General features: G+C 46.9%; 1 protein-coding gene across 3 annotated transcripts in view; it reads left to right on the plus strand.

Moving 5' to 3' along the window:
- FRMPD3 (FERM and PDZ domain containing 3) overlaps positions 1 to 17,280 on the plus strand; it is a 154,519-nt gene extending 137,239 nt beyond the window's left edge. For all 3 annotated transcript variants that reach the window (XM_034949547.2, XM_055106246.1, XM_034949546.3), the window contains 2 exons: positions 10,285 to 11,106; positions 13,272 to 17,280. In XM_034949547.2, the coding sequence (XP_034805438.2) occupies positions 10,285 to 11,106; positions 13,272 to 16,381 (3,932 nt within the window). In that variant the 3' untranslated portion in view covers positions 16,382 to 17,280. The remainder of the gene's footprint in view (positions 1 to 10,284; positions 11,107 to 13,271) is intronic.
- Positions 17,281 to 18,086: the final 806 nt, after the last annotated feature.

An 18,086-nucleotide genomic window follows, 5' to 3' on the forward strand; every position in this document is an offset into this window, starting at 1 on the left:
CTATTATTGTGTGGGAGTCTAAGTCTCTTCGTAGGTCTCTAAGAACTTGTTTTATGAATCTGAGTGCTCCTGTTTTGGGTACATATATATTTAGAATAGTTAGCTCTGCTTGCTGAATTATTCCCTTTACCATTATGTAATGCCCTTCTTTGTCTTTTTTGATCTTTGTTGTGTTAAAGTCTATTTTGTCAGAGACTAGGATTACTACTCCTGCTTTTTTTTTCTTTCCATTTGCTTGATAAATTTTCCTCCTTCCCCTTATTCTGAGCCTATGTGTGTCTTTGCACATGAGATAGGTCTACTGAATACAGCACACCCATGGGTCTTGACTCTTTATCCAATTTGCCAGTCTGTGTCTTTTAACTGGGGCATTTAGCTCATTTGCATTTAAGGTTAGTATTGTTATGTGTGAATTTGATCCTGTCATCATGATGCTATCTGGTTATGTTGGACACTAGGTGATGTAGTTTCTTCATAATGTCATTGGTCTTTATATTTTGGTGTGTTTTTACAGTGGCTGGTACCGGTTTTTCCTTTCCAAATTTAGTGCTTCTTTCAGGAGCTCTTATAAGGCAGGCCTGGTGGTGACAAAATCCCTCAGCATTTGCTTGTCTGGAAAGTATTTTATTTCTCCTTCACTTGTGAAGCTTAGTTTGTCTGGATATGAAATTCTGCGTTGAAAATTCTTTTCTTTAAGAATGTTGAATATTGGTCCTCAATATTTTTTTTTAGACAGGGTCTCACTCCATCGCCCAGGCTGGAGTGCAGTGGCACAGTCTTGGCTCACTGCTACCTCTGTCCCCAGGGTTCAAGTGATTCTCCTGCCTCAGCCTCCTGAGTAGCTGGGAGTACAGGCACATGCCACCACACCCAGCTAGTTTTCGTATTTTTAGTAGAGAGAGAGAGTTTCACCATGTTGGCTAGGCTGGTCTTGAACCCCTGGCCTCAAGTGATCCACCCACCTTGGCCTCCCAAAGTGCTGAGATTACAGGTGTGAGCCAGAACACCCAGCCTGGCCCCCAGTCTCTTCTGCCTTTTAGAGTTTCTGCTAAGAGGTCTGCTGTTAGTCTGATTGACTTCCCTTTGTAGGTGACCTGGCCTTTCTTTCTGGCTGCCCTTAACATTTTTTCCTTCATTTTGACCTTGGAGAATCGGAGAATCTGATGATTATGTGTCTTGTGGTTGATCTTCTTCTTCTTCTTCTTTTTTTTTTTTTTTTTGAGACAGAGTTTTGCTCTTGTTGCCCAGGCTGGAGTGCAATGGCACAATCTCAGCTCACCACAACCTCCACCTCTCAGGTTCAAGTGATTTTCCTGCCTCAGCCTCCCAAGTAGCTGGGATTACAGTCATGCACCACCACACCTGGCTAATTTTGTATTTTTAGTAGAGATGGGGTTTCTCCATGTTGGTCCAGCTGGTCTCAAACTCCCGACCTTAGGTGATCTGCCTGCCTCAGCCTCCTAAAGTTCTGGGATTACAGGCGTGAGCCACTGCACCCAGCTTTGCGGTTGATCTTCTCATGGAGTATCTTAGTGGTGTTCTCTGTATTTCCTGAATTTGCGTGTTGGTCTGTCTTGCTATGTTGGGGAAGTTCTCCTGGATAATATCCGAAAGTGTGTTTTTCAACTTATTTTCATTCTCCCTGTCTCCTTGCAGTACTCCAATCAATTGTAGGTTTGGTCTTTTTACAGAGTCCCATATTTCTTGGAGGCTTTGTTCATTCCTTTTCATTCTTTTTTCTCTAGTCTTGTCTGCATGCCTTATTTCAGCAAGGTGGTCTTCAAACTCTAATATCCTTTCTTCCACTTGGTTGATTCAGCTATCGATACTTGTGTATGCTTCATGAAGTTCTTGTGCTGTGTTTTTCAGCTCCCTCAGGTCATTTATGTTCCTGTCTAAACTGATTCTAGTTAGCAGCTCCTCTAACCTTTTATCAAGGTTCTTAGCTTCTTTGCATTGGGTTAAAACATCCTCCTTTAGCTCAGCATAGTTTTTTATTACCTATCTTCCGAAGCCTACTTCTGTCAATTCATTCTTATCATCCTCCATCCAGTTCTGTGCCCTTGCTGGAAAGATGTTGTGATCATTTGGAGGAGAAGAGGCACTCTGGCCTTTTGAGTTTTGAGCTTTTTTTCACTGTTTTTTTCTTATTTTCATGAGTTTGTGCAGTTTTGATCTTTGAAGCCTCAAAGACCCTTGGATGGGGTTTTGGTGGGAGCTTTTGTTGTTGTTGATGCTGTTGTTATTGATGCTGTTGTTGCTTTCTGTTTGTTTTTCTTTCAATGGTCAGGTCCCTCTTCCGTAGGGCTGCTGCTATTTGCTGGGGGTTCACGTCAGGCCCTATTCATCTGGTTCACTCTTGCGCCTGGAGATGTCACTCAAGGAGGCGCCTCCCTTGGCTGGGGGATGGGGGCTCCTTTGCCTTGTGTGGCTCTCAGGTGGGCCACCTGACCACACTATTCTTCCTTCCTCTCCATGGATCATGCCAACCTCCTAGTCAGTTCTGATGAGAGAACCTGGATATGTTGGTTGCCAGTAAAGGATTCACATGCTTATTATGGTTCTTTTCCATGGGAAACTTGATTGCCGCTGTTTCTAGTCAGCCATCTTGACCCCGCGCTGTCCTCCTTTTTAAATTCATAACTAGTTAAAAGACAAAGTCAAATTTTAAAAAGACAAATTATTAAGTAAAATAAGGTTTAAATAATAAAAAATAAGTGTATTTATAACTGTTCTTTTTTATGTTATTGTAAATAGAAGGGCTTTCTGATTTTATTTTCAGGTTGTTCATTGCTAGTGTATAAAAATAGAATTGAGGTCGGGCATGGTGGCTCACGCCTGTAATCCCAGCACTTTGGGAGGCCAAGGCAGGTGGAGCACTTGAGGTCAGGAGTTCAAGACTAGCCTGGCCAATATGGTGAAACCCTGTCTCTACTAAAAATACAAAAAATTAGCTGGGTGGGGTGGCGGCGTGCGCCTGTAGTCCCAGCTACTCAGGAGGCTGAGGCAGGGGAATCGCTTGAACCAAGGATGGGGAGGTTGCAGTGAGCCGAGATCATGCCACTGCACTCCAGCCTGGCGACAGAGCAAGACTCCATCTCAAAAAATAAAAATACAAAAAAAATTGATTTTTTGTACATTGAGCTTGTATCCTGCAAGAGATAGTTTTACTTTTTCCTTTCCAATCTGGATGTCTTATATTTCATCTTAATTCCTAATTGCCCCAGTTGGAACTTTCAGTCAGTACAGTTTTGGATAGAAGTGGTGAGAACATCTGGACAGACCCCAGACTAAAAAGAAAAGAAAGAAAGAAAGAAAAGAAATGGTGAGAACAGACATTCTGGTCTTCTTCCTGATCTAAGCTTTTATCCTTTCATTCAAATCAAGTATGATGTTAGCTGTGAGTTTTTTATAGGTAACCTTTATCATATTGAGGAAGTTCCCTTTTATTCCTAGTTTATTGAGTGTTTTATTATGAAAGGGTGTTAGATTTATGTTTTTATTTATGTTTTTGTGCATCTATTGAGATGATCATGTAGTTTTTGTCCTCTAGTCTATTTACATGGTGTATTACATTGATTTTTGGATGTTAAAGCAACCTTGCATTACTGCAATAAATCCCACTTGGTCATGGTGTATAATTCTTTTTATATGTTGCTGGATTCAGTTTGTTAGTATTTATACTCTGCTGGGTCATGGTGTATAATTCTTTTTAGATGTTGCTGAATTCAGCTTGCTGGTATTTTGTTGAGGGATTTTGTGTCTGTATTCATGAAAGACATTTGTCTGTAGTTTTCTTGTGACATCTTTGTCTGGTTTTGGTATCAAGGTAGTACTGGCCTCATACAATGAGTTAAGAAGTGTTCTCTCCTCTTTTGATTTTTGGAAGGGTTTGTGAAAGACTGGTATAAGTGCTTCTTTCAGCATTTGGTAGAATCCACTAGTGAAGTCACCTGGGCCTGGACTTTTTTCGGGGGTGAGGGAGGAGTTTTAATTCCTATCCTAATTCAATTTCTTTTCCTGATATTGTCTATTCAGATTTTCTACCTTCTTGAATCAGTTTTGGCAAATTGTATATTTCTTTCTTTCTTTTTTTTTTTTTTTTTGAGATGGCGTTTTGCTCTTGTTGCCCAGGCTGGAGTGCAATGGTGCAATCTTGGCTCACTGCAACCTCCACCTCCCGGGTTCAAACTATTCTCCTGCCTCAGCCTCCCAAGTAGCTGGGATTACAAGTATGTGCCACCATGCCCAGCTAATTTTTTGTATTTAGTAGAGACGAGGTTTCACCATGTTGGTTGGGCTGGTCTTGAACTTCTGATCTCAAGTGATCCACCTACCTCGACCTCCCAAAGTGCTGGGATTACAGGCGTGAGCCACTGCACCCAGCCTAAGTTGTATATTTCTAAGAATTTGTCCATACCATTTAGGTTATCCAGTTGATATATCCTTATTCATATTCCCTTATAATCAATTCCATATCTGTATGGTCAGTAGTGATATTCTTTCTTTCATTCCTGATTTTAGTAATTTGAGTCTTCTCTCTTTTTTGTTTGTCAAACAAATCTTTCCAGCTAATCTGTTCAAAGCACCAACTTTTAGTTTTATTGATTTTCTCTATCTTTTTTGTATCCTCTATGTGTTTCCTTCCACTTGCTTTGGGTTGTTTACTCTTCTTTTTTTTGCCTTTATTTTTGTTTTGTTTTTAATTTTTGTGTGTACATAGTAGTTGTATATATTTGTGGGGGTACATGAGATGTTTTGTTACAGGCATGCAATGTGAAATAAGCACATCATGGGGAATGGGGTATTCATCCTCTCAAGCATTTATCCTTTCTTTGTGTTACAAACAATCCAATTATACTCTTTTAGTTATTTTATTTTATTTTTATTTCAATAGTTTTTAGGGAACAGGTGGTGTTTGGTTACATGGATAAGTTCTTCAGAGGTGATTTCTTAGATTTTGGTGTACCCATCACCCGAGCAGTGTACCCTGTACCCAGTGTGTAATCTTTTATTCCTCACCCCCTCCCACCCTTCCCCGCAAGTCCCCAAGGTCCAGCCTATCATTTTTATGCCTTTGCATCCTCATAGCTTAGCTCCCACTTGTAAGTGAGAACATATGATGTTTGGTTTTCCATTCCTGAGTTACTTCACTTAGAATAATGGTCTCCAACTCCACCCAGGTTGCTGCAAATGCCATTATTTCATTCCTTTTTATGGCTGAGTAGTATTTCATTGTATATATTTACCACATTTTAGTCTATAGCCATACCTCCCTGAATGTGTCCAATCTCATCAACCACATTAAAAAAATTTTTTTTAATATTCATTTATTAATGTTTTTAGATGGAATCTCGCTCTGTCACCCAGGCTGGAGTGAAGTGGTGCAATCTCGGCTCCAAAAGTGCTGGGATTACAGACATGAGCCACTGTGCCCAACTGTACCACATTTTTCTTCATCTGCTCGTTGATTGATGGGCATTTGGGCTGGTTCCATATTTTTGCAGTTGTGAATTGAATTGTGCTGCTATAAATATGCATGTGCAAGTGTCTTTTTCATATAATGACTCTTGGATCAAATGGTAGATCTACTTTTAGTTTTTTAAGGAATCTCCATACTGTTTTCCATAGTGGTTGTACTAGTTTACATTCCCACCAGCAGTGTAAAAGTGTTCCTTTTCACCATATCCACACCAACACGTATTTTTTTTTTATTTTTAAATTATGGCCATTCTTTTTTTTTTTTTTTTTTTTTTTGACAGAGTCTTGTTCTGTCACCCAGGATGGAGTGCAGTGGCACAACCTCCACCTTCCGTGTTCAAGCCATTCTCCTGGCTCAGCCTCTTGAGTAGCTGGGATTACAGGCATGCACCACCATGCCTGGCTAATTTTTGTATTTTAGTAGAGATGGAGTTTCACCATGTTGGTCAGGCTGGTCTCAAACTCCTGACCTTGTGATCTGCCCACCTCAGCTTCCCAAAGTGCTGGGATTACAGGCATGAGCTATCGCGCCCGGCCATTATGGTGAATTCTTGTAGGAGTAAGGTGATATTGCATTGTAATTTTGATTTGCATTTCCCTGATAATTAGTGATGTTGCACATTTTTCCATATGCTCGTTGGCCATTTGTATACCTCCTTTTGAGAATTGTCTATTCATGTCCTTGGCCAACTTCTTGGTGGGATTGTTTGTTTTTTTCTTGCTGATTTGTTTGAGCTCCTTGTAGATTCTGGATATTAGTCCTTTGTTGGATGCATAGTTTGCAAAGATTTTCTCCCACTCTGTGGGTTGTCTGTTTACTCTGTTGACTGTACCTTTTGCTGTGCAAAAGCTCTTTAGTTTAATTAAGTCCCAACTATTTATCTTTATTTTTATTGCTTTTGCTTTTGAGTTCCTGGTCATGAAATCCTTGTGTAAGCCAATGTCTAGTAGGGGTTTTCCAATGTTATCTTTTAGAACTTTTATGGTTTCAGGTCTTAGATTTAAGTCCTTAATCCCTCTTGAGTTAATTTTTGTACAATGTGAGAGATGAGGATCCAGTTTCATTCTCCTACATGGGGCTAGCCAATTGTCCCAACACCATTTGTTGAAAAGGGTGTCCTTTCCCCACTTTATGTTTTTGTTTGCTCTGTCGAAGATCAGTTGGTTGTAAGTATTTGGGTTTATTTTTGGGTTCTCTATTCTGTTCCATTGGCCTATGTACCTATTTTTATACCAGTACCATGCCTCGTAGTATAGTTTGAAATCTGATAATGTGATGCCTCTAGATTTGTTCTTTTGCTTAGGATTGCTTTTGCTATGCGGGCTCTTTTTTGGTTCCATATAAATTTTAGGATTTTTTTTTTCTAGTTCTGTGAAAAATGATGATGGCATTTTGATGGGAATAGCGTTGAATTTGCAGGTCGCTTTTAGCAGTATGGTCATTTTCACAATATTGATTGCACCCACCCATGAGCATAGGCTGTGTTTTCATTTGTTTGTGTCATCTGTGATTTCTTTCAGCAGTGTTTTGTAGTTTTCCTTGTAGAGGTCTTTCACCTCCTTGGCTAGGTATATTCCTAAGTGTTTTATTTTTTTTGCAGCTATTGTAAGAAGGGTGAAGTTCTTGATTTGATTCTCAGCATGGTCACTGTTGGTGTATAGCAGTGCTACTGATTTGTGTACATTGATTTTGTATCCTGAAACTTTAATGAATTCATCTATCAGATCTAGGAGCTTTTTGGATGAGTCTTCAGCGTTTTCTAGGTATATGATCATATCATCTGTGAACAGTGACAATTCGACTTCCTCTTTACCAATTTGGATGCCCTTTATTTATTTCTCTTGTCTGATTACTCTGGCTCTTTTAGTTATTTTTAAAAGTACAATTAAGTTATTATTGACGGTAGTCACCCTATTGCGTTATCAAATAGTAGGTCTTATTCATTCTTTCTACTTAGTTTGCTCTTGTTTTTCTGGTTTCTTAAGGTAGAAGTGGAAGTTTATGGTAATTCATATGAAATCTTTCCTCTTTTTTAACGTAGGCACTTTCAGCTACAGATTTCCCTTTTAAGAACTATTTTAGGCTGGGCGCGGTGGCTCACGCCTATAATCCCAGCACTCTGGGAGGCTGAGGTAGGCAGATTACTTGAGGTCAGGAGTTCGAGACCAGCCTGACCAACATGGTGAAACCCCATCTCTACTAAACATACAAAATTAACCAGACATGGTGGCACATGCTTATAATCCCAGCTACTTGGGAGGCTGAGGCAGGAGAATCGCTTGAACCCAGGAGGTGGAGGTTGCAGTGAGCTGAGATCGTGCCATTGCACTCCACCCTGGGCAATAAGAGCAAAACTCCATCTCAAAAAATAAATTAATAAAAAATTTAAAAAAACGACTTTAGCTAGATCCCATAAATTTTGGTATGTGGTATTTTCATTTTTATTCATCTCAAAGTGTTTTCTAATTTCTCTTGTGATTTTTTTCCTTGACAGCCTGGTTATTTAAGAGTGTTTTGGCTGGGCACGGTTGCTCATGCCTGTAATCCCAGCATTTTGGGAGGCCGAGGCAGGCAGATCACTTGAGGCCAGGATTTTGAGACCAGCCTGGCCAACATGGTGAAACCTCATGTCTACCAAAAATACAAAAATTAGCTGGGCGTGGTGGCAGGTGTCTGTAATCCCAGCTACTTGGGAGGCTGAGGCGGGAGGATCACTTCAGCCCAGGAGGAGAAGGTTGCAGTGAGCCAAGATTGCACCACTACACTCCAACCTAGGTGACAGAGCAAGACCCTGTATCAAAAAAAAAAAAAAAAAGTGTTTTGTTTGATTTCTACTTGTGAATTTCCCAGACTCCCTTCTGTTACTGATTTCTAATTTAATTATATTGTGCTCAGAAAATATATTTTGTATGATTTTATTCCTTTTAAATCTAGTAAGGCTTATTTTATATCCTAACATACGGTTTATTCACAACAGTGTTCCATATGCACTTAAGAATAATGTATATTCTGCTGCTGTTAAGTAGATGGTTCTATAGATTTCGGTTAGGTCTAGTTTGATTTATAGTATTGTTCAGGTCCTCTGTTTCCTTGTTGATATTCTGCTTAGTTGTTTTATCCATTATTGAAAGTGGAGTATTGGCCGGGTGTGGTGGGTCACGCCTGTAATCCCTGCATTTGGGAGGCCAGGGCAGATGGATCACTTGAGGTCAGGAGTTTGAGACCAGCCTGGCCAACATGGTGAAACCCCGCCTCTACCAAAAACACAAAAAATTAGTCGGGCGTGGTGGCAGGCGCCTGTAATCCTGGCTACTCGGGAGGCTGAGGCAGGAGAATCACTTGAACCCAGGAGGCGGAGGCTGCAGTGAGCCGAAGTCGCACCACTGGACTCTAGCCTGGGCAACGGAGTGAGACTCCGTCTCAAAAAAAAAAAAAAAAGAAAAGAAAAGAAAAGAAAGAAAGTAGAGTATTGAAGTCTCCTACTACTGTTGTTGAATTGTGTATTTTTCCCTTCAATTCTGTTTTTTCTTCCTGTATTTGGGAGTTTTGTTGTTAGGTGCCAGTGCTGTACTTTTGTCATAGATGTAATCTCTAGTGAAAGGCAACACTGGCATATTGACTCTGTCAAACTGGAGTTTGAGTGGCATTTTGAAGGCTTGTTTTCCAGCATCTTGACCACCATGATGAGTTATAAGGGTAATGGCTAAAAACATGGGTTTTGAAGTCTTTCAGACCTAGGCGGAAATCCAGTCTACCACTTGGTCTATGTAACCTTAGGTGAGTCAGTTTCTTTATCCTTAAAATGTGAATAATGATAATAACTACCTCATTGGGTTGTTATGAAGAATAAGTAGGATCATGTATATTAGGACCTTAGCCTAAGTTAGTGCTTGTTTGTTATCTGTCTGTCTGCTGTCCGAGTATATTCTCACAGATAAAATGGGGAAGAGCTCCAAAAACAGTGAGAGAAGGTATTCACAGATAAAGCATTTGCTATAGATAATTCTCAGATGCACACACCTACCATCATTAAGAGCGGTTGACGAGAGCATTTGCCATATGTATGTGTAGCAGGTAGGGCTGGCCCTGCATGAATGCAGAAAAGAATAAAATTTGAAGAATTATAAGAATGCTTCCCCTGCCCTCCTCCCACATATGCACATCCCAGCATATCTCCCATATACTTTACACATTCAGACCCCGGAATTCTAATATAGAGCCTTATTCTTTTAGGATCCCTCCATCAACAGGCCTCTTTGAAATGCAAACTCTTAGGCATTATATGTAGCCTGTTTAACAGGTTCTGACTAAAGCATTAGTAACTTGTCAGATTTATTTCCTTCTGCTAGAAGAGATTCAAGATAACAAGAACAACAGAGCACTGGTGGAAAAGCTCTGAAAAGGGGTGGGGACAGGGGTAGGAACAGTTCCAAGTGGGACATACGTTTACAGCTGACTTTCAGATAGAGGGTATCCATGTAAGAGTCCAGCTGTGCCCAGATACCAGGCCCTAAACCAGGGTGTTCACCCCGACCCCTACCATACCCCATGCCTTTTCCCATTTCAGAGGTGATGGGGCTATTAGCAGCTCAGGTTATTAGACTCTATTCACTCTACTTTCAGGGTCAGCAGTAACATAGCTCATCAACTTCCCTACCCCTAATCTTTGGCAGCCAGGTAATGCTTTGTCTTGGGACCTGCCACTCGATTGTTCTGCAGAGACATGGGCCAGAGACAACAAGGGAGCTCATTCACAATCCTTGGCACCAGGGTTCATCTGTTGATTCTCTTTCTGGGTTTAGATTACATGCACAGCGCCCACCGCCCTGTCACTGGGGGCCACCTGGGGAAAAAGGAGAGTAGTTATGTGGGCAGCATGGGCACCAGCCCCAGGAAATCGAGCCGCTGCACGCCCCCGCCTGCCGACTCTGAGCTTGTCAGCTTCTGCTACCTCCATATGCGGGAACAAAGGAAGGAGCAGGAAAGCCGGACAGATGTCAACGAGAACCTAATCTTCTTTGAGGAGACCAGGCCCCGAACCAAGTCTGACCCCACATCCAAAAGCTCTGGCCAAGGTTATGAGGTAGTCCCTGATGACTTTGATGCAGCTAGCCTAGACCACGAGCCTTGTGCCAGCAGGGCCCGGTCCTACACCTTGGACAATTCCCTTGGGGCTGAAGCCCTGACTTTCTACTGTGACTCTTGCAAAGCCAAACTTCAGGAGCAGCTGGGCCCTCGCAAAGGTGGGAAGCCTGGCTCCTCTCGTGACAATATAGTAGATTTGATGTCCCTCCCACCACCTGGGAGTGAGGAGGAGGAGGAGGAGGAAAATGAGACAACTTCTCTGTTGCCAGCCATTGCTGCCCCACCCCCTGGTTTCCGAGACAACAGCTCTGATGAGGATGACCCCAAGCGCCGGGCTGTCCAGAGCCAGGAACAAGGACGCCACCTGCGTGGGCTTCTGTACGATGAGATTCCAGTGACATTGATTGACAGTGTGCAGACCCGGACAGTTCGAGATCATGCCCAGGAGCTAGATGATGCCCTGGTGTCCACTCTGCAGGCTCTAGAAGCCCTGGCTGCATCCGAGGATGGACCACACCCACCACCCCCACAGACTGCAGGTAATGACCGATTCCTTCTCCCTCTTTCCACCCCCTTCTCTTGTCCAACAAGGGCCAGTAGCTAACATTGTGTCTTCCCAAATAGGTGTCAGAGTCACTGAGGTATGTCAGGGCAGTGGATGTACCAAAGGTTGTTTAGATAGGGTCAGAGGAGCAATGATGTTACAGCAGGGAGCAGCTGCTCAGCTCTAGCTAGAGTTCTGGCTCTCGTCATTGCATCTCTTTGGAAATGCCTTACAGATAGATCCCAGGGATTGGGGTCATGACAGCTATGGATGCAGGCCAGGATGGAGGATCAGAGAAAAACTGTGAGAGACGTAGAAGACAGGTGAAGAACAGAACATCCAGCATGCACATGATTGAAAGAAAAGCAAAACGACCAACTCACTACCTAGTGACCTGGGACCAGGGGAGCCAAGGGCCATCACTGCTCATGGCTGAGGTCTTTATCCTGCCTAAGAACATGGGCTCTGAATCAGATGCACCGAAGTCCTGGTTTCTTCAATCATTGTCAGTGTAACCTTTGGCAAGGCACTTACTCTCTCTGAACCTCATTCCGTCATCTTAAATGGGTTTTATAAAAGTAGTTCTATCACATGGGGTTGTCATAAGGATTGAATGAGATCATTCATGCAAAGCATGTAAGCACTGCCTAGCACACAGTAAGGCCTCAGTAAGTGGTAGCTATTGTAACTAAGTATTAGTTCACAGGAGAACCGTACAACATGCATGCTGTTCCCTGTTATAAACACATGTATGTCCATCTTGTAGACAAACACATGTCAGACACATACCCATAGTCACACATATGTCCCTCCATATACATACACCTTAAAAAAAGAGAAGAGAGCTGGGCGTGGTGGCTCACACCTGTAATCCCAGCACTTTTGGAGGCCGAGGTGAGCAGATTACTTGAGGTCAGGAGTTTGAGATCAGCCTGGCCAACATGGTGAAAACCTGTCTCTACTAAAAATACAAAAATTAACTGGGTGGGCTGGTGCACACCTGTAGTCTCAGCTACTCAGGAGGCTGAGGCAGGAGAATCGCTTGAACCTGAGAGGCAGAGGTCGCAGTGAGCCGATATTGCACCACTGCACTCCAGCCTGGGTGACAGAGTGAGACTCTAAAAAAAAAAAAAAAAAAAAGAAAAAAGAAAGAGAAGAGGTAAATGACACGGCAACAGAAAAGGAATAGGGAGGAATAGGGACCACGAGGGATTGGGGTCAGAGAGAGCCTGCCTTTTCCGTGTGTGAGGACACCCTTGACATTGGACAACCCCCATGTATTTGGCCCCCAGGGCTAGCATTTCTCTTTGCTTAGAGTCTGGAGAGAGTGCTAGCTGCTCCCAGGCTTGAGTCCCGCGTGGCTGCTGGAGAGAGGACAAGCTCAGCTAAATGGCCTCAGCTGCAATGACTGTAGGCGGGCCTGGCCAGATGAGGAGGGATAGAGAGAGACCTCTCTTTGCCAGCCCCTCTTTAGGACAATTAACAAAAATTTCCTAGCTGTTGAATCTAAAAATAGTTGTGATTAGCATGCTGTTTTGCATGTGATTCACATGGTAATTTGCCATAAAACTGCCCAGATCCTCTCGCCACCTCTTTTGTTTCTGTTTTGGATTCCGGCCTTTCATCCCCTTCTTATAGCTTGCCCCTCTTTGTCCCCTCCCCTCCACTCTTCCCACCCTCAGCCCTGCATTCTCGCCAGGCCTGACTGTTTTTCTCCAGCTGAAAATACTGCTGGCTAACCTTGGCTTCTATGCACTTCCTATATAGTCAGCCCTCTGTATCTGAGGGTTCTGCATCCACTGATTCAACCAACCGCAGATCAAAAATATTTGAAAAAAAGAAATATGTCTATACTGAACATGTACAGATTTTTCTTGTCATTATTCCCTAAACAACACAGTATAACAACTATTTACATAGCATTTACATTGTGTGAGGTATTATAAGTAATCTAGAGAGGCTTTAAAGTACATGGAAAGATGTACATAGGTTACATGCAAATACTATGCCATTTCATATCAGGGACTTGAGCATCTGCAAGTTTTGGAATCTTCAGGAGTCCTAGAGCCAATCGCCCATGAATACCGAGGGACAACCGTGTAGAGCTGGAAAACAACTTGATTTCAGTAAGCATAACAAGCCCTATCCCTGTTCCTCCAGGTCTGATTGTGCTGGCCACAATCACTCCTGAATCATCGCTGGACTCAGGTCATGAAACCAACTCTTCAGAGCTCACAGACATGTCAGAGATGATGTCGGCCATGAAGCAGCACCAGAACACCACCTACTTCCTGGCCCAGCACCTCAACAAGGACAGCCTCCTTGCCCGCAAGGACCTGCCCTTCCGGATCCAGAGCTGTGCAGCCCAGGCCGTTCTTACGGCCCCTTACTCTCTTGGGCGCCCGGATCCCAACCCATCTCTCCAACCCATTGCCACAGGCCAGAGTCCTGGCCCCCCTGGCGCTCGGAGGAAGCTGCCCCAGTCAGAGGGCCAGGTACAGGGAGAACAAACATACTCCTTGGCAGTGCACCCAGCACTGTCCCCACAGCTTAGTGAACAGAAGAATCTGAGTCTGCTGTCCCCAGTTCCTGAGGACAAAGGGCCTGGCCACACTAGGGCAGGCCTAGAAATGTCACTGAGGGCAGCCACATCATCCCTCAGTGAAGAGCAGGTCTCTGAGCTGAGGGACAACCTGCCCAAGGAGGTCAGGTTGAGCCCCAAGCTTATCCTCGACCCAAAGAGCAGTGTGACCCCTGCCATCATCTCAGCCGCCCTACAGCAAGTGGTTCACAGTAAGAGTCTAGTCACTGCTGGTGGGGCTTTGGGGAACCCCCCCAGCAGGGGTGAGAGAAGGCTGGAGGCCAGCATGGGGAGGCCAGAGGTTAGCATGATGAGCAGCAGTGCCAGTAAGAATCTGAAGTTCAAAATTAGCCCCAGTGCTCCAGAGACCTCACGGAATTCTCAACATCAGCTGGGCACAGAGGTCTCTTCCAGCCCCAGAGCACCCACAGGCAGCCGGGCTGACAGCCTGCACCTCTCCCAACAAGAGGACAGTCTGCCTGTTCAAAATTTCCCTCCCAAAAGCTATCTTTTGCGAACAAGCCGAGAGTCAGTGGGCCAGCAAGCTACAGGGGAGGTGGCAGGCAAAGGCGGGCCAGTGGGTGGTAAGCCCACCCTGCAGAAGCAGGGCACCATCTCCAGCCAAGGGGAGAAGGCGCAGCTGGAGAGCACACCCAAAAGAAGCAAGCTCGAAGAGACCAGCCTGGTTCCCCGAGCTACCTACCCAATGGCTCTGCAGAGCCCCAGCTGCCAGTCAAGAAGCCACAGCCCCAGCTGCCAGCCTCATGGCCACAGCCCCAGCAGCCAGTCTCGAGGTCAGAGCCCCAGCTGCCAACCTCGAGGCCAGAGCCCACTGAGGTCTCAGGCTGCCAGCAGGCAGGTGAGCACCATGCCCTCTAGGAAGCTTGAAACAACTCTCAATGGAGCCCACTCGACCTCTGAAGGCCCTGCCAAACCCAAGTCATCCCGAGGTCCTTTCCGGCTACGCAATTTATTCTCTGCCACCTTCCCAACCCGCCAGAAGAAGGAGACAGATGAGCGGCAGGCCCAACTGCAGAAGGTAAAGCAGTATGAACTGGAGTTCCTTGAGGAACTTCTAAAGCCACCAAGCCAGGGGGAGCTGCCAGGCACCGAGTACCTGCAACCTCCAGCACCTGGCCGCTGCAGCTGCCAGCTCCGCAGCAGCCCTGTGCAGCAGGGGCCTGGCATGTCCCGTGAGCAGAGGCGCAGCTGTGACTGCAAGCGCATCTGCCGGGGGGGCCGGCCACAAGCCACCCAGACACCAGTGCCCAGCCTCCGGGGGAGGGAAAGGGACAGAGTCCTCCCTAGCCAGAGGCAGCCAGAGGCTAGCCCAGGCGTGAGCCTCAGCAGCCCCATCAATGTCCAGCGCATTCGTTCTACCAGCCTGGAGTCCCAAGAGTGCCGATCGGACCCTGAGAGTGGTGTTTCGTGCCTGACCACGTGTGCCTCGGGGGGCGAGTGTCTGGGAGCTCCCAATTACAGGAAACTGATGCGCCGCTACAGTATCAGTGAGCTGGACCAGGGTGACAGGGCCTCGCTGACCTCGGATGTCTACCCACATCCTCCCCTGGGCATGCTGCCCAGGGAGGCCAAGGAGGTAGAGGCAAGCCTCCCCATAGCCTTGGGTCCCAAAAGCAGGTCTCTGGAGTCACCGACGCTGGGAGACCCCTCCTATGTCCAGGTTGCCCCAGAGACCAAAGGCCCCAGACAGATGGCCGTGTTCTCACTGCCCGAGGAGGTGTACCGGAAGCCTGCCGAGCTAGACGAGGACAGTGAGAGCAGCAAGTGCTGCTCCATCCGCTACTGCTTCTACTACCGCAAGTGTGACATGGCAGATGATGCCAGTGATGGCAAGGATGAGCTCTCCTACTCTATCCCCATGAAGATCCTGCCTGGCATGAAGCTGGACGAGCAGGTGGTGCCTGTGGTGAGCAGGACCCTGCAGGTGCTGGATGCTGCTACCTGCAGCAGCAGCAGCCCTGAGGCCTCCCGCACTCAGGAGATTGACCTCCGTGTCTCCACCTTCGAGGGGAGCCTGGCCAAGATCAATGCCCTGCGGGCCCATGCCTATGGCCTCCCTGATGGCTTCCTGGCTGCCCGGCTGGACACCAATGAGCTGCTGACAGTCCTGCGGCAGTGTGTGGCCAGCCCCGAGGCCCGTGCCCCCAAGCCCTATGTGTCTCAGATCTCCGAGTATAAGCTTGAGCTAGCTCTCAAGTTCAAGGAGCTCCGGGCCTCCTGCCGCCGTGTGGCCAATGTGGACAAGAGCCCAACTCACATGCTGGCAGCCATCACGGGCAGCTTCCAGGTGCTGAGCAGCCTCATTGAGACCTTCGTGCGGCTGGTGTTCATTGTGCGCTCCGAGGCCCAGCGCCAAGAGCTGCTGGCCAAGGTAGAAGAGGTGGTGAGGAACTACACCTTCCTGCTGCGTGCAGCTGAGGAGTCCACAGCCCGTAACCTTAACCAGCAGCAGCAGCAACAACAACAGCAGCAGCAGCAACAACAACAGCAGCAGCAGCAACAACAACAGCAGCAGCAGCAACAACAACAGCAGCAGCAACAACAGCAGCAGCAGCAGCAGCAGGTGGCAGCAGCTGCAGGGGCAGCCACAGAGCATCCACCAGGCTCCCCAACTTCGGCGACTGTTATGAGCACATTCACCCACTCCTTAAAAACCCTTATTAAGTAGGGCATCTGCCCACACCTGTCCCCCTTCCCCAACCATGGCCCCAGGTTTGAGCTTTGTGGTCCTTGCATCTTGTGGTGAGTGTGTGTGTGTCTGCTGGGCCAGTCAGGGTCCAAGAGCCCATCAGTCTCCGGGGAGTGGAAACTCTCTTGATTGAGGCTCTCTCTTAAGGGCTGCAGGCTTAGCTGCCGCCCTGGGTGTCCTCACCCCTTCCCTGGCCTCTGGGCCTCACTGTGAGGGCAAAGGCCCCTCTTCACTCTGCTCACTGCAGAGCTGTATTTTATCTCTTCTCTGGGGCTGAGAGGTGACATCAGGCTCACTTCCTGCTCAATCCGTGTTGGGCGCTGGGGGAGCCAGGGCCTGAAGCAAGCGGACCCTCAGGCTTTGAGCTCCTCATGGCATCGGCTCCCCTGCTGGGAGCAGTGGCAGTAGCAGCAGGCCACATTGCCGTGCCAAGGGGAGAGGGCGCTCAGTCCAGATGTGCCCATCCACCTTGGGCTCACACTCACCTGGCAGATGCCACCCTGAGGGCCTGTGCATGGGTGAGATGTCTGCAGAAAACAGCCACACTAGGCTGTTTGCAGCGGCCCAACTGGCCGGCAGCCTGGTGAGCCCTCACCTCCAGGTCCAGTAGCTCCACACCAGCCATCCCCAAAGTGCCCTGCCCCTCACTGATGGGCAGGGCAGCTCAGTCCACTAGGGAGCAAGCATCTGGGATCACCCCACTCATTTTGGGTAAGGTACCTGATGAAAACGTCTGCCTGGGGAGACCCAGTGCAGGCCTAGGAGCTCGCCTAGCCCGGCCCAGCCCAGCTCAGGGGCTGTTGCTGCAGGCATGAGGCTTCTCTCTCAACATCTCTCTACCAGACAGACTGTCCTTGGGAGTTTGACTTAGCTGTGGATCGGGGAGGGGGGTGGGGGGAGGGGGGAAAGGGGTAGGGGTGGGGGGTGTTGATGACTATATCTTAAACTTCTGGAAGCTAGTGTGATATGTTAATCCTGAGTATATGCTTTTGGCTGTGTATTGACCCTGTGGATTTGTCTCTCTAAGAAAAGAAGCTGAGCGCCTTACCCGGTGCAGTCCTGCACCTTTCTCCCTCTCTGGAGCCATCTGGAAGGGAATTCACACTGTTTAACATCCACCTTGACACACACCTCCTATTGCCACCACCGCTGCCGCCGCCGCCACCACTGCCACCACCACCGCCACCACCGCTGCCAACCCTCCCCCCACGCCCCCACCCCCGCAACCTTCCTGGGAGTGAAGACACGGAGTCCCTACCAACTGTCCCACTGTAGGGAACAAAGAAAGCCAATGTTTCTTCTGTATAGATTGCTTCTCGTCCGCCTCTCCATATCTCCCCATTTCCCACACCCTTGTGCCCTGTGTCTGCCTCTGTTTCATCACTGTGTCAGAGGCCCATGTGAAATCTTTCATTCTGATGTGAGTTTTATAAAGATGTACACTGTGCTTAATCCCTGCCCATCCTTGGTAGCCCCTAGTGCAATAAAGTCTCCCTGAGTGGTGAGTTCTCCCGGCAAGGAGGAGGGGAGTTTCTTCTGCAGAATCCAGCCCCTCACTTCCTTGCTTCTCCTCCCCCAGGACCAAGTTGTTGAATGGGCCAGAGATGCAGCCAGTGGGGAATCCTTTTCCCCTCAGCCACTGCAAGCTGGAGTGCTGACATGGTCTTCTTTTTCTCCCAACTTC

This window comes from Pan paniscus, chromosome X, assembly GCF_029289425.2.
Source record: "Pan paniscus chromosome X, NHGRI_mPanPan1-v2.0_pri, whole genome shotgun sequence".
Lineage (NCBI taxonomy): Eukaryota > Metazoa > Chordata > Mammalia > Primates > Hominidae > Pan > Pan paniscus.